At 43.8% G+C, this 16,221-nt stretch overlaps 1 protein-coding gene across 2 annotated transcripts in view; it reads left to right on the top strand.

Annotated features, from left to right (window-relative positions):
* The first annotated feature begins 14,251 nt into the window (after nucleotides 1-14,251).
* The window catches only part of VPS36 (vacuolar protein sorting 36 homolog), a 54,148-nt gene continuing 52,178 nt past the window's right edge, over nucleotides 14,252-16,221 (top strand). Inside the window, exon 1 of one of the 2 annotated variants that reach the window (XM_058276747.2) lies at nucleotides 14,252-14,428. In XM_058276747.2, coding sequence (XP_058132730.1) covers nucleotides 14,333-14,428 — 96 coding nt within the window. In that variant the 5' untranslated portion in view covers nucleotides 14,252-14,332. The remainder of the gene's footprint in view (nucleotides 14,429-16,221) is intronic. The other variant, XM_023586428.3, reaches the window with a different exon arrangement.

The following is a 16,221-nucleotide window of genomic DNA, read 5'->3' as shown; positions in this document are numbered from 1 at the left end:
CCGCCCATTGGTGCGGGGAGAATTGAACGGGCCAATGGGCGCGGGGGGCGGGGCCGGCGCTGCCTGGTCGTTGGCGGGGCTCTGGTTTCAGGCCTAAGCCACGCCCTCCTCTGCTGTGCCGCCGGGAGGGTGGGCTTGCCTTGTTCAAACTCCTTCCCGCAATCCCCTGAGTACCCTGCTGCGTAGCCGGATCCGGCCTTTTTGAGGAGGAAGGCCTGGGACAGGCCAAGTCCTCAGACTGTCACAGTCTGCTGAGGAAAGCAGACAAGGATAAGACGTACTTCTTAGCAAACGCTGCCTGCTCACTGCGGAGGAGAAACTACTGTAACGGGACTTTGTCTAGTTTCTTGCTCCTGTTGCAGAATCAATTTCAAGAGCAGGTGGGTTATTTAGGCAAGTAATTTATTAAGGTAGGGAGGGAAGCAGAAATGGCAGAAGGATCGTGGGTCCTAGGTAGTGAGGAAGGGGCTGAAAAGTGATAAAGAGGGCTGATTTACAGAATTCAGTTTCCCATTATAGATTGTAAATGCCCAGGTTTTACTTGAATGTTGAGCTACGCGGGGGGACATCATGAGATCAGGGCACAGAAGGCAAGAACAGGGTCAAAAGGCAAGAGAGGGGTTCAGCCTTTGCACTTACTATTTGAACCATTAATTATTCTGCCCGTTTGCTAATGGGAGGGGAGGAGTTCCAGCTATTTTGATTATATATGTATATATGTGGGTGAACAGCATTTAATGCTCAAAAATCAGGAAATGAAAGTATATTTTTGTGATACATAATGATTGCATATTATAGCCAGTGAAATGTTTTCAAAGAAATTTTAGTGATATGGAAATAAGGCCAAGGTATAAACCAAAATATATGAAATACAGAAGAGGAAGTTTAGACATAGACCAAAGGGCAAACAGGGCATTAGAATGTAATAAAAGGTGGCGGTGTACTTCAGTGGGGGAAATGGATGTAAGGTCATTGGAAAGAGTCTTGGCTTTCCATCTTGCAGAACTTGGGCTAAAGACCACTGATTTCATTAGTGGGGCCGGGAAGGGGGATATAGAGCTCCAGGAGCAAAGAGGAGCCACATCGGCGGGCACTTTGGGATTGCAACACCAGGACCAGGGCGAAGCAAGTGAAGCACTAACTTGCACAACTCAGACTCACTCTCCTTAACTGTAATTCTGGCCCTGTAGCACACTGCCTTTATTTACAAGTTTGACATGGATTCATCATGGTTTTTTTGCATTAATATTTCACTTAAAAAATACTGTGCTAAATATCACTTAATTTGATTGCTGAGGTTTTGGTGCCTCGTTAAAATTTGCACCCGAGGGCACTGCCTCACTCCCCTCATTGTAGTCCCAACCATCCCAAATTTGGAAGAAACCAGCTTTTCTCTTGCCAGCTAACACTGGCTGCACTGCAGGGGAATTCAGATATCCAGAACAGTGCCTGGCCTGACTCATAGTAAGTGCTCAGGAAGTATTTGTTGATGGAGGGAATTGGCTGAGATGGAGGGAGTTGATGGAGGGAGTGGGCTGAGAGGTTCTGAACTTACTGAGATGAACCTCTGGTGCCCTGGTGAAAGAATGACCTGTAAATCCAATGATGTGGGACACCCTAATAGGCCGACCTGCATAAGTGCTGGGAGATCTCCCTTACCTTGATGTATACAGAGGAAAACGGTCATAAGCCACCTAGGGAAATAGTAGCTTAAAGAGAAGGAACAAGATGAAGCAGAATAAGGGGCTACTGTGGTGTACAAAACTCAGGAATGTAAGAGAAGAGAACTTGATTGAAAATGTGGGGAGCCGTTGTGGCTCAAGCAGTTGAGTGCCCACCCCCCACATGGGAGGGCCCGTGCCTCCTGAGAAACAAAACAAAACAAAAAAACCAACTCAGAGAAGCCAGTGTGTCTCAGCCATTGAGTGCCAGCTTCCCACATACAAGGTCCCAGGTTCAATCCCTGGCCCCTGGTACCTCAAAAAAAAAAAAAAGAAAAAAAAAAGCAATGAGAACTCTTAAGTAGATATAATTAGAACAGTCACAGAAGTGTTTTTGGAACTTAAAATATTCTAGAACTTAAAAATATTCCAATTAAAAAATGCAATAGAAGAATTGGAAAATGGAATGGTTACTGTTACAAAACACAAAAACAAATTCAGCCCCAAAATTGATTGAATGGGGGAAAAAGATAAGGGTCATGGAGGATATGTAGACTTTTTAAAACACACCAATCAGATGTCCCAAAGAGGCAAAAAGAACACATAGATCAGAAGTAATCATGAGGGAAGCGGACTTGGCCCAGTGGTTAGGGCGTCCGTCTACCACATGGGAGGTCTGCGGTTCAAACCCCGGGCCTCCTTGACCAGTGTGGAGCTGGCCCATGCGCAGTGCCGATGTGCGCAAGGAGTGCCCTGCCACGCAGGGGTGTCCCCCCGTAGGGGAACCCCATGTGCAAGGAGTGCACCCATAAGGAGAGCCGCCCAGCAGGAAAGAAAGTGCAGCCTGCCCAGGAATGGCGCCACCCACACTTCCCGTGCCGCTGTTTTTTGTATTTTGTTTGTGTTTTGTAACAGAAGCGGACAAAGAAACAAGACGCAGCAAATAGACACAGAGAACAGACAACCGGGGGAGGAAGGGGATTAAATAAAAGAAATACATCTTTAAAAAATAAAAAAAGTAATCATGAAATAAATAACAGAGGATGATGAACCTAGAAGACATCATGTTCAGTGAAATAAGTCAGACACAAAATGGCAACTATTGTATGACCTCATTGATATGAACTAATTATAATAATCAAACTCATAGAGTTAGAATCCAGAATGCATGTAGCCAGGAGAGAGACTGGGGGTAGAGAATGAGGAGCTGGTGCTTAATTTGTACAGAATTTCTATTTAGGTTGATTATGAAGGTTTGAAAATGAATGGTGTTGATGGCAGCACATTATTGTGAGTGTAATTAACAGTGCTGAATTATGTGTGTGAATGTGGTTCAAGGGGGAAGTTTTGGGTCATGTATGTTACCAGAATGAAAATTAGAAGATAAAACATGGAGCTGTGTAACACAGTGAGCCCTGTTGCAAACGATGAACTGGATTACTAATACAAGTATAAGAATATTCTTTCATGAATTATGACAAATATGTGACACTAATACAAAGTGTTAATAATAAGGTGGTAGATGGGAAAAAATACACCTACTGTAAACTATGGACTATACTTAGTAGTATTTTAATATTCTTTCATCAGTAGTAGCTGAGGTACTACACTAATGCAAAGTGTCAACAATAGGGTTTATGGGAATGTTGTACTTTTTACTTTTTACATGACTCTTGTAAACCTGCAACTTCTCTAATTAAAAATACAATAATAGGTGGAAGATGGACTGTGGTTAACAGAACAAATGTGAGAACATTTTCTCATGAACTATAACAAATGTATAATACTAATACAGGGTCTTAATAATCGGGTGGGTTGGGAGAAAATATACCATATGTAAGATATGGGCTATAGTTAGTAGTAATCACTTGATTAAAAAGCCTCACTGACTCACAGGCAGGACAATGAAAAAAGAATACACATCTAGAATCTTTTCCCTAGTGAAATTTCTCAGCCTCAAGGATAATGAGAAAATCTTGCGGGTTCCATGCAGAATGAGCAGGTAACTTAACAAAGGAAAAGAAGAATGGTCCAGTACTGGGCTTGCTTGCACCCTTCCCACGCCCCTCTCTTAACCCATCGCCTGGGCAAACCATATGAAATCTGAGTTAAATCCAACGTTTCCCTACTCCCCCACTATGTCTTGCCTCTGGGCGGGTTTCACTTTAATGTCAGAGAACCTCACGTGGGCACTCCTGGTGCATTCCTAGCTCCTTTCCCCCAGGCGCTTTCTCTGCCCAGGAGACTGAAGCAGTGCGCCATGACATCTACCCACCTACCAGCATCTGCATCCACCTATCTGCCTTCCTCCACCAGATGAGACATCCTCTCTAAAGCCAGACCCTCCTCGTGTGCATTCCCTCTCAGCTGCTCAAGGACAACACTGAAGCGATTCTCCCCCCTCTCTCTCATACTTATCAATTTCTTGCCCTTGATTGTTGGTATCAGCATTCAAATACACTGTTATTTCTTCTACCTTAAAAATGAACGTACAAAAATGAACGTAAAAATGAACGTACAGACTTTCTCTCAACTTCACTTCCTCTTCCTGTTACCAAACTATTTTCTGTTATGGGTTGAACTGTATCCCCACCCCCACTACCCCTCCCCACCAAAATATCTTCAAGTCTTAACCCTGTTACCTGTGACTGCTCTCCAATTTGGAAATGGGGTCTTTGCGGATGTCTTCGAGTTAAGATGAGGTCATACTGGATTAGGGTGGGCCCTAAATCCAATGACAGGTGTCCTTATAAGAAGAGAAGATACACGAGGGAAGACCAGCCATGTGGAGTTGGAGGCAGAGGTTGGCGTGACGCTGCCTCAAGAATGCTTGGGGCTTCTAGAAGCTATCACAGGCTAGAGGATCCTCCTTTAAAGCCTCCAAAGGGAGATATAGCCCTGCCACCACCCCTGATTTTGGACCTCTGGCCTCCAGAACTATGAGACATGATGGCATTTAGTCTCCCAGTTTGGGTGCTTTGTTACAGCAGCCTTAGAAAGCTAATATACTTTCCTTTACAGCAAAACACCTAAAGGAGCTGTTTGTACCCTATGTCTACAATCCCACTCCTCTTTTTCCCTTTTAAGACCATTCCACTAAGACTTTTCTTCCATTGCTCTCTTGGACCCACTCTCGCCAAGGCCACCAGTAGCTCCATGCGGTGAACTGATCATGCTGCGGTGAAGTCTCAGTTTCTATACTGCTTGACCTACTAGCAGAATTGTACACAGGCCATCTCTCCTCCTCCCTGGCAAACTCGCTTCTCTTGGCTTCCAGGACACCACACTCTCATGATTGTCTTCCTACCTCACTGGCGGCTCTTCTTGGTCTCCTTTTCTGAGCCTCTTTTCCCTGACCTCTAAACGTCAGAGTACCTGGGGCTAAGGCCCTTCTCTATGTATACTTCCTTGCCAATCTCATGGCTTTAAATTTCCTTTATATGCTGATGATTCCCAAATTTATATCTTCTATCTACACTTCTCTCCTGAACTCCAGCTTCATGTTTCCTTCTATCAACGCAATATCTCCACTCAAATATTTAAGGACATCTTAAATTCAATCTGCCCTAAAAAATGAAGAAAAAAACAAAACAAAAAAACCACTAAATTCAATCTGACCCAAATGAAACTCTCAATCCACTCACTGGACCTTGTTCACCAAAAGCCTATGCCGTCCCAGTCGAAGGTAGCCCCAATGACTAAAGCCAATAACCTTTGGGTCATCCTTCACTCATTTTCTCTCATTCTCTACATCCTGCTGCTCGACTTTCCAAATGTAACCATCATCTGACCAATCTCACCCTTCCACTCCTAGCGCCGTGGTTCAGATTGCGATCATCTCTCACCTGGATTACTGCAATAGCCTTCTAACTGGTCTTCTTGCTATTTCACCTGCCACCTTCCGACACAGCAACACAGCAGCAGTAAGTCAGTTCATTTCTCTTCTCTGCTCAAATCCTATAGTGGTGCATTAGTTTCCTAAGGCTGAGGACCAAAAACTTTGTGACTTAAACAACAGAAATTTGTTGTCACATAGCTGTGGAGGCTAGAAGGCCCAAATCAAAGTGTAGGCAGGGCCCCACCTCCTCTGAAACCTGAGGGGAGAATCCTCCCTTACCTCCGGTGCTTGCTGGCAATCCTTGACATGTCTTGGCTTGCAGCTGTAACCTTTTGATCACTCTGCCTCCATCTTCACTTGGCCATCTTTTTTCTTCTCCCCTTCTTATAACACACTAGCTCTATTAGATTAAGAGTCCACTCTACTCCAGTATGACCTCATTTTAATTTAATTAATTCTACCTATAACGACCCTATGTCCAAATAAGGTCAAATTCTGAGGTATCGGAGGTTATGATTTCAACATATCTTTTTGGGAGACTCAATTCAACCCATAAAAAGTGTCTCCCCATTTAACTCGGTAAAAGTCCGCACAATGGCCTAGAGGGCTGAACAAGATCTGTCCACCTCCTGCCCCTTTTCCTTCCTGTCTTCATGTCCTATGACTCTCTGCTCTCTCTGCCACCACCACACTGCTGTCTCTTGCCTGGCTCACTTGAGGTTCCCTGACAGCCACCTGGCATCATGGCTTGTATTAGTCAGCCAAAGGGGTGCTCATGCAAAATACCAGAAATTTGTTTGTTTTTAGAAAGGGTATTATTTAGGGTAGGAGCTTACAGATACAAGGCCATAAAGCATAAGTCACTTCCCTCACCAAAGTCTATTTGGAGCAAGATGGCTGCCAATGTCTGCTAGGGTTCAGGCTTCCTGGGTTCCTCCCTTCCAGGGTCTTGCTTCTCTCTGGGTTCACGGTTCCTTTCTTCCCAGGGCTTGCTTTTTCCTGGGCTCAGGGTTCCTCCCTTCTTGGGGCTGGCTTCTGTTTCCTCTGGAACCTTATTTCCCGGGACTTCAGTTTAAGGCTTCAGCATCAAACTCCAACATCAAAAACCCTCAACTCTGCTCTTGGCAATGCCTTTTATCTGTGAGTCCCCACTCACCAGGGGTGGAGACTCAATGCCCTAATGATATGGCCCAATAAAAGCCCTAATCATAACTTAATCATGCCCAGGTACAGACCAGATTACAAACATAATCCAATATCTATTTTTGGAATTCATAACCAAATCAAACTGCTACTTGATTGTTGCTATCATTTCCCACCACTTAGAATGTAAGGTCCATGTGGTCTTGTCTAAGAACCTAGTAGAGGCATGGCACAGAGTGCCCTTACGTTTGTTGAATGAATGCGTGAATTTACAATTCTGATGATTATTAAAACCATTGGGTGTACTCAACCCCAAAATTGGCATCAGGGTTCTCCTGCATACCAGCATCCCCATAGCTTCTCTTTGGAGTATTGAGAAGTGTCCCGGGCCTTGAACAAGGAGGCTGCTCACTTGGGGACAGCTTGGACGGGGAGCTCAGCTAAGTGTGTGCAGAGGCTATCCTGCTACATGATCTAGGGATAAGGAAGGTCATCAACCACAAAGACAGGAGATGCAGCTGGCTTCTCTGCAAGGTTGTAAAGTGCTCACTGTAATAGGAAGGAAAGAGCTGCAAGCCTTCACCCCATCTTCAGAACTACTTGGTGCTGCCTACCCATGTACTGGATTCTCTAAGCTGGATCTCCCTCACGACCTGGGCCCTACTGGTCTGGTCATCTAGTCTATGGCCCCTGACATTGCCACCACCTCTATTCACTTTCCCAGCTTTGCTAAGGCCTGCCCTATGCCCCTGAGCACCACGTGGGATTCTCAAGAACCTGAGTTGGCAGTTTAAAAGACTGAGCATGGTTTCTTTCCCTTGACTTTCCCACGCAGATACCCGTAATCAGAATGCTTCTCAAGGCAGTAAGCAAGGCAAAGGAAGCCAGGAGATTCTTGTCTCCTGAAGTGTGGTTCTAATACATTCCCACCCACCCTCGCAGAGTCATCATCAGGATATTTTGAGAGTTGGAATGTTAGATTAATTTGTGAAGCTTGTCTTGAAAATGCGGAAAATGCACCTGCACATTAGACCGAGCTCTTATTAAGTACCAGACACTGTTATTTCTTATATGTCTTGACTTTTTGAATACCCACAAGCAATCCTAAGAGGTAAGCACTGTTATTATCTTGTTTTATGGAGGGGAAATTGAGGCACAGGAAAGAAAAATAACTCAAAGCCACACAGCTGGTAAGAAGCCCAATCAGGATTGGAGACCTGATAGTCTAATTCTAGAGGTCAGAAATGTTAGCCTCGCTACTCTTTTGCTCTAACTACATAACAACAACCAAACATTACTTTCTTATCTGTAACTTGATGCTGAGCATTGCCCTTGTCTTTAGTTAATGATGATAGACTTTCCAAGGGCTATCGGGCATGGAAACCCATTTTCAGATATTCAACCTCAACATACTCTCTTTCCAAAGATGTGTGCGCTTCAGAATGGTATGCCCACGACAGCAATTCTTCCTTTCCATAAAAGAGAGGCATTTCCATCACCCATTCCAAACTTATAAAGTGGTTCAGTGCCCTGTGGCATAAAACACCTAACAAAGGTATAATTGGAAATCTTGGTTGGTGAAGTTTCTTCTCATGATTAATCAAGGCACCAATGCACACAATTTTTTTTTTGTCTTTTTTTGTTTTGTATGTATTTCTGTTAAAGTATGGAGGTTAGAAATCGGATACTTGGGTCTGAGTTGGAAAGTTATGAATTCAGATACATAGCAATGAAGGGGTAGTTGAGTAATAATACTTTTCATCTAATGACTTTGTTCCTTTCACATCCACAGTTAACCAAGAATGTACCTCCCTTAAGGCAGAGTCTTTTAAGAGCAAAAGCAAAAAGCATCGCTAAGAAATACTGGCTGCTAAAATGGCCTATATTTGCATATTTAAATGTTGAGGAGTTTTTTATATCTATTCTCAGCATTCATTCCTAGGATGTCTCATTGGCTCAGAAGCCAACTGTTTAACTGTTTAACTTCAAACAGTTAAAACAGTTCATAAAAGTAACTGGAATATTTTCTGAGACTATGAAATGTTTCCAAAATATATGAACAGAACCATAAATAAAATCTTTACCTGATGTCTTTTGGATTTGGTGTGTGTTATTTTAAAAACTATTAATAGGGAAACAGACGTCACTTAACCAATTGGGCTCCTGTCTACCAGGGTTCCATGCCCAGGGCCTTCTGGTGAGGGCAAGCTGGACCATGTGGCAAGCTGGACCAGGTGGAGTGCTGGCCCATGAGGGCATGCTGCCTTGTGCGGGGGAAAAGCCGCCCCATGCAGGAGTGCCCACCAATGCACATAGCTGGCGCAACAAGAGACACAGAGGAGAGAAAATAAGAAGACAGAGCAGAACAGGGCTGCTGAGGTGGCACAAGAGAGTGATCACCTCTTTCCCATTCCAGAAGTTCTCAGGATCGTTTCCTGGAGTCACCTAATGAGAATGCGAGCAGACACAGAAGAGTACACAGTGAATGGACACAGAGAGCAGACAATGGGGGGGATGGGGGTAGAAATAAATAAAATAAAAATCTTTAAAATATATATATAAATATCTAGAATAATAAAAAAGCAAGAAGAGATTTTTAAAAAGTATTAATAGTTAAAACCTACTCTATTGAAGCATATCACTAAATATTTCAACTGTAGTCAATCATCATTTTCTTCTAATACATTTTTAGTTTCTTCTTGCTATTTATTTATTTCAAGAAACTTTAGATGACATAAGTGTTACATAAAAACTATGGGGGGGCAGGAAGCGGACTTGGCCCAGCCGTTGGGGCATCTGCCTACCACATGGGAGGTCCGTGGTTCAAACCCCAGGCCTCCTTGACCCGTGTGCAGCTGGCCCATGCACAGTGCTGATGCGTGCAAGGAGCTCTGTGTCACGCAGGGATGTTCCCCGTGTAGGGGAGCCCCACATGCAAGGAGTGCACCCCATAGGGACAGCCGCCCAGCGTGAAAGAAAGTGCAGCCTGCCCAGGAATGGTGGCGCACACATGGAGAGCTGACACAACAAGATGACGCAACAAGAAGAAACACAGATTCCCGTGCCGCTGACAACAGAAGCGGACAAAGAAGAACACCCAGCAGATAGACACAGAGAACAGACAACTGGCGGTGGGGGGAAGGGGAGAGAAATAAAACAAATAAATAGATCTTTAAAAAAACAGAAAACTATGGGGGATTCCCATATGTCCTCCTCCTTCCTCCTCCCATACTTTCCTACATTAATAACATTCTTCATTAGTGCGGTACATTTGTTACAATTGATGAACACATAGTGAAATATTGCCAATAAACATGGATTATAATTTATATGATAGTTTACACTCTGTCCTGAACAATTTTGTAAATTATGACAAAATATATTACAGCCTGTATCCGTCACTGCAACATCATACAGGACAATTCCAATGTCCTGAAAATGCCCCTATATTACACCTATTTTTCCCTCTCCCTCCCCTCAGAACCTCTGGTGGCCACTGCCTCCACATCAATGATAAAAGTCTTTCCATTGCTAGAATAACAATAAGTCTATAGTAGAATAATAGTCTAATTTAGTTCATTGTTCATTCCCTACTCTTGAGGATTTTGGAATGGTGATGCCCACTCTGCCAGGCATTGAAGGACAAATATTCCATCACCTCGCTGATATGAATTAAGCAAATTGAGCAGACTTATACAGAGCTAGAGCCTGGAAAATAGGTTTATAGGAGACAGAACGGGAGTAGAGGATTGTGAGCCAATGCCCATGTGGGCAAAATCTATGATATGGTGGAAGGGTGTAGGTGTGCAGTTCTCTTTCTTTTAACTAAAGAATAAGAATATGTGCTAGTTGCCAGATTGATTAGCTTTTATCAGTATGCATCTTTCTCTTGCATTGCAAAAATAAGAAAAGCTTATATGCAATATATACACACATACACTTTTACTGAATTAGTACCATGTTTTTACTATATATCTTGCTTCAAAATAACTTATTATTTAAAATTTAAATATGATAAATTAATAAAAATACAATTTGATTAATCTTATATTATAAAATGAATAAAATTTAATTATATTAGATATATGACATTTTAATCTTGGCTGTGCTTTGATTTTTTTTACAAGATGTCTTTTGTAATTTATCAGTGGTTTTCATAACATTCCTTGAAATGCATATTAGCAATTTATTTACACTGAGAAATATAGTCAGATTTATCCTGTCGAAATAAATCTGATATAGTTGGTTGTTTTGACAACCAGAGCTGGTAGATATTTTTCACAAAGTCAAAGAGAAAAACCTGTCACTTCATTGTTTTGGTAAAAAAATATGTCTCAAGCACGTGATAAAATACTTTTTATAAAAAATGTTATATTAGTTTGGTATAATAGTTAACAAAATTTCCATTTCCATTTCACAACTTGTTCTGAGTATATTTAATTAATCAAAGTTTAGTTCAAAGTGAAAGAATAATAGGTAAAATTAATATTCATTTGGTAAGTGTGGGTAAAGCCTTTTTGGCATACTTTTCACATATCAAGAAAGTGACTTACTGTAATGATTATCAAATTCTCCTGCAAGTCAAATGGTTTCAATTCTCTCTGTATGAAGGAGGACCTGCCTAGTCTGATGGGTCAATGATAATTTTTGAGGATCAATTACTGATCATACTGCACAGGAGGAGTTCCAGTTTTGGAAAGCATTGTTATAACAAATTCCTTCCATTCCTATTTATTTGAAGGATTCTTCAGCACTCATATTGATTAAAACAAATAATAGAACTGAGGTCCAATCATGTTTTATTCTAGCAATGTCATGATTCACAGGTACATAAACTGAAAAATCAAAACTGAAAATTTAATTTTTTATGTTTAAAAGGATCAAATTATTATATGATTGAGATAACTTTATTGCGAGTCTCCTTTGTGTGCTATTAATTACAACAATAATTTTTTAAACAGAACATTGTGGACACATGAAGGACTAATTTTATTCAATAAAAAATGTTCAAGTACAAAATTATAGTTCATTAGGACAAAATTCTGTTAGGAGAAAAAAGGAAAGATACCACATTCTTTTCAAGGGAAAAAAGAAAGATACCCGAATTACCAAATATTAAAGAAAATCTTCATGCATTTTTTTAATTCCGCCCCCCCCCCCCCCGAAAGAGTGCTGTCTGCTCTCTGTGTCCATTTGCTGTGCGTTCTTCTGTGCCTGTATTTATTTTATTTTATTTCCCCCACTTGCGGCTTGCTTGCTGTCTGATCTCCATGCCCATTTGCTGTGCGGTCTTCTGTGTTTTTGCTTGTCTCCCTTTTTTGTTGTGTCACCTTGCTGAGTCAGCTCTCCGCAGCATCTTTGGGCTGGGCGGCGCTCCGCGGTGTGTGGGCGAGCCTGCCTTCACAAGGAGGCCCCAGGACGCAAACTCAGGGCCTCCCATGTGGTAGACGGGAGTCCAACTGACTGAGCCACAGCTGCTTCCTCTTCATACATTTTTAAAATGGATGATGGTGGATGGCAGATTCTTATGCTAGAGTCCAATGAATGCATTTAAAATAATGACACAGAGTTTTACAAAATGTTAATATTTACAACATGCTGAAAATTCCATCCTCAGCAATTTGATGAAATATTTTAGACATCTTCACATGGCTGAGGGGGTATGTAATCTTTCAAAATTCTTTTAGGGAGTACACAAAAACAACTGTGATCATCATCATTTGAATTTTTAGGCCCTGCTAAAGGTATTCGGCATGGGGGTGGGCAGTTAGGCTTTTGGAAAATTGGTGATGTCTGGGTTAGTAATGCCACTGTGGGAATAGGATTAGATGGAGCATAGCAGCTCCAGCCTTTATCCAAAGAATATTCTTTAATTTTCATGGCATTATCAGACAATCCCAAATTGAGAGACATCCTACAAAGTTAACTGTACCCTTCAAAAGTGTCAAGGTACTAAGCATCAAGGACAGACTGAGGACATCAGTAGAAAAGTGGTGAAATTCAAACAAAGATTAATTTCCTGGTTTTGGTAAGTATATATACATTTTTTTTTTTGTTATATAAAATGCTAACATTAAGTAAGAGAAGCTGGGTGAGGGGTATACAGAGCTCTGTACACTGTTTTCGAACTTTTCTGTAAGCCCAAACTTAGTTCTAAATTAAAAGGTAAAAAATAAAACAATACCTGTTAAAACAAAGGAAAATAACATTTAATCATACCACCAAAGTATTTTGTGTTAATCTGGTCTAAATTAATATTTCTATGCTTTTGAGTGGAGGTAGCCCAACATTCACATCTTTTTAACTGTTGTTTAGGATAAAAACTTTCTTTTGATTAAAGGTTATGGAGAACATGCCTCATTAGCAAGTGAAAAAAACAAACAAAAATGAAATAATTGTAAAGTAACCACAATTAACAAGAATGATCATGTTTCATGTAGCTCGTGCTACCTGACCTGGGAAAGGTCAACTGCTGGTGGCACTGCATTGGTTGCCAGCATGTAGCATGGTTTCTATAATTTGTTTATACCCTTTGTTGGGAATCGAATCATATCTCCCACAAAAAGCATGTTCTGGTCCCAACTCCAGGTCCTAGGGGTGTGAACCCATTTGTGAATAAACCTTTTGGGAGCGTCGTTAGGTAAGGTGTGCCCAAACTAAATGAGGTGGGCCTTCGTCCAGTGTGGCTGAAGCCCTTGGCAGCAAAGGAAATTGGGCACAGAAAGAATACACTGGGCACAGACAGAAGCTGCTAGTCAGTAGAACCAGAGGAGAAAGAAGAGGCACCACGTGCATTGCTCTGTGTCAGAAAAGGCAAGGACCCAGGGTCTCTGGAAGACAAGCCAGGTACACCACAATCTTCCGAGAGAAAGCATTGCACCGCTGACACCTCATGTGGGCATCCCCTAGCCTCAACCCGGGGCCAGTAAATTCCAGTCGTTTAAGCCAAACCATCCCATGGTACTTATTTTAGCTCCTGGGAATAAACATATTTTAAGGCAGTAATTCTAGTCTGGAGAGACTGTAAGGAAATAACCCTAAAGGGAAAGATATCTATCAGTTGTAGGAACATAAATATAGCTGTCCATTTATAAGGCAAAGTATAAAATAAAGCGAAAGCACAAGTGGAGGAAGGAAGCCCAGGCGGCGGTAGCCACAGCCGTGGCTGTGTGGATCAACCAAAAAGTAAATTATGGGAGATCTGTGTATTGAATTAATCTTTGATGTAAATTCATGAGGTCTGTGTTAGTATCCGGAAATGTTTAAGTAAATACAAATGTTGGAGGACAAGGCCATATTCACATACCGACTGCCCCTTCTCAAAATCATTCACGCCACACACAACGATTTTTAAAAAGTAACTATTTACTTTTTTCTCAGGCCCTGCCAAGAAAACTGCCACAAATATTTAGGAATAATGCTCAGTAAGGAAGACCAACCGGGCTCTGGGCTCCCTCAAAGTCCCTGGTAAATTCTGGGCGTGTGACCCAGGCGGGGCCACGCACGCGAGGCTGCAGGACCCCGCGCGGACACCGTCGAAGGCCGGGCCGGCCGGGCCCGCAGAGGGCGCTCCCCGCGCGCTCGCGCCGCGCTCCCTCCGCCCGCCCGCCCGCCGCCAGGGGGCGCCGCAGGCCGCTCGGCGCTCGGCTCGGGGCTCGGCCGCGAGCGCTGGCGCGGGCGGGCGGCGGCCATGGACCGCTTCGTGTGGGCCAGCGGCCTCCTGGAGATCAACGAGACCCTGGTGGTCCAGCAGCGCGGGGTGCGCGTCTACGACGGCGAGGAGAAGGTAGAGCGTGTCCCGGCGCGCGGCGGGCGGCCCGCGGCGGGCTCGGCCCGGCCTGGCGTCGGCGTCCCCGCCCGCGCGGCCGCCCCGCCTCGCCCGCCGCGCCCGCGGCCCGGCCCTTGGCTCGGCCCCGGCCCGCGCCCCGGGACGGCCCGCGGCGGGCGTGGGCCCAGGCGGACGGGGGCGGCCGGGGGCGGCCGGGGCCCGCTGGCCCGCACGCCCGCGGAGGCCGCGCAGGCCGGCGGCCCGAGTGGGAGAGCGCCGCGGCTGTCGGTTCCCGGCCCCGGAGGCGCGGCGGGGGGACTCGGATGGGTTCGGGGTGCCCGCGCCGACTTCTTCCTCATTGAAAGGCTTTTGTTTTCAGACAGGACTTTGTAGCGTTTGTTTTGTAAAGTGGTGTCCGCAGGCCGCATTCCTGGTTAAGACAAACGTAAGCTTTGAGGCGATGCGTTTGCAAATTGAGCGGAGAAATCTTGGCCGTAGCATTTTGTGCATGCTTCCGTGACCCCACAAAATAGCATCCTTTTCTGGGGGAAACGTACAAGCTGGAATTAGAAGAAACCAATTTAAATCATTTTATTTTTTATTGTGGGACATGCTAGAAAAACAGTTTAGAAAAACCAAATTTAATTTACCCACAAGCATCTAGAAGTTTTCGCTCGCTCCCTCTCCTTCCCTGCAGTTTTGCTGATGAAGCTCCCCCCTGTTTTGAATACACTGACCCACAGCTTTTCCTAGTCGGTGCTTAGGCAACTTAGACTTCCTCCTAGGAAGCAGAGGGCTGTGGCTGCACAGCCATCAGGAGGCTCGGGTGGAACTGGACCGGGTACCCCTGCTCCCTTAGAGCATTTTCGTGTGCTGTGCTGTCTCCACTATTGAGGTATTGTTAAGGCATTTGCTTGGATCCTTTCTCCATTTACTGCCGCAGCACTTTTATTAACTTGGTCACAATTGGATCTTGCACCTTTTGGTTGCAGTCACACACTAAATGTGTAGGTTTTTTGGAAAATGGGAAACCTCACCTTCCCTCCCTCCATTGGTTGGATTATGTGCCTCCTAAGAAAAATCAAATTCCTACAGTGAGAGATTGGTCTTCAGAAACTCCTCTGAAGCCACTTCCAGCTGTAATTCCAATATACACGTTAGGAACACCTTTACTGGCAGACAATACTGTGATATACATACAACAATAAAAAAAATCATACATGCATATTAAAAAATATTGAATAAGCGGCAGATTCCAATTTTTCCTTTAAACATTTTGCCGCTTATTTTTTAATTTATTTTTTAAAGATTTATTTTATTTATTTCTCACCCCCCCCAAGTTGTCTGTTCTCTGTGTCCATTTGCTGCAGTGTTCTTTTTTTTTTTTTTAATCTGCTTCTGTTGTCAGCGGCATGGGAATCTGTGTTTCTTTTTGTAGCGTCATCTTGCTGTGTCAGCTCTCTGTGTGTGCGGTGTCATTCCTGGGCAGGCTGCACTTTCTTCGACGCTGGGCGGCTCTCCCTACGGGGTGCACTCCTTGCACGTGGGGCTCCCCTACACGGGGACACCCCTGCGTGGCCGGGCACTCCTTGTGCGCATCAGCACTGCGCATGGGCCAACTCCACACAGGTTAAGGAGGCCCGGGGTTTGAACCGCGGACCTCCCATGGGGTAGATGGGACACCCTAACCACTGGGCCAAGTATGCTTCCCTTGCCACTCATTTTAGCAGAGAAGTGGATATAGGTGTCAAAGGTTTAAGAAAAAGTGTCCCGGAAAAAACTTAGTTTAACACCCTTTGATCTAGTTAGGA

This window comes from Dasypus novemcinctus, chromosome 15 (genome assembly GCF_030445035.2).
Source record: "Dasypus novemcinctus isolate mDasNov1 chromosome 15, mDasNov1.1.hap2, whole genome shotgun sequence".
Taxonomy (NCBI): domain Eukaryota; kingdom Metazoa; phylum Chordata; class Mammalia; order Cingulata; family Dasypodidae; genus Dasypus; species Dasypus novemcinctus.
The sequence above is the reverse complement of the archived record's forward strand: the minus strand, read 5'-3'. Positions and strand labels throughout refer to the sequence as shown.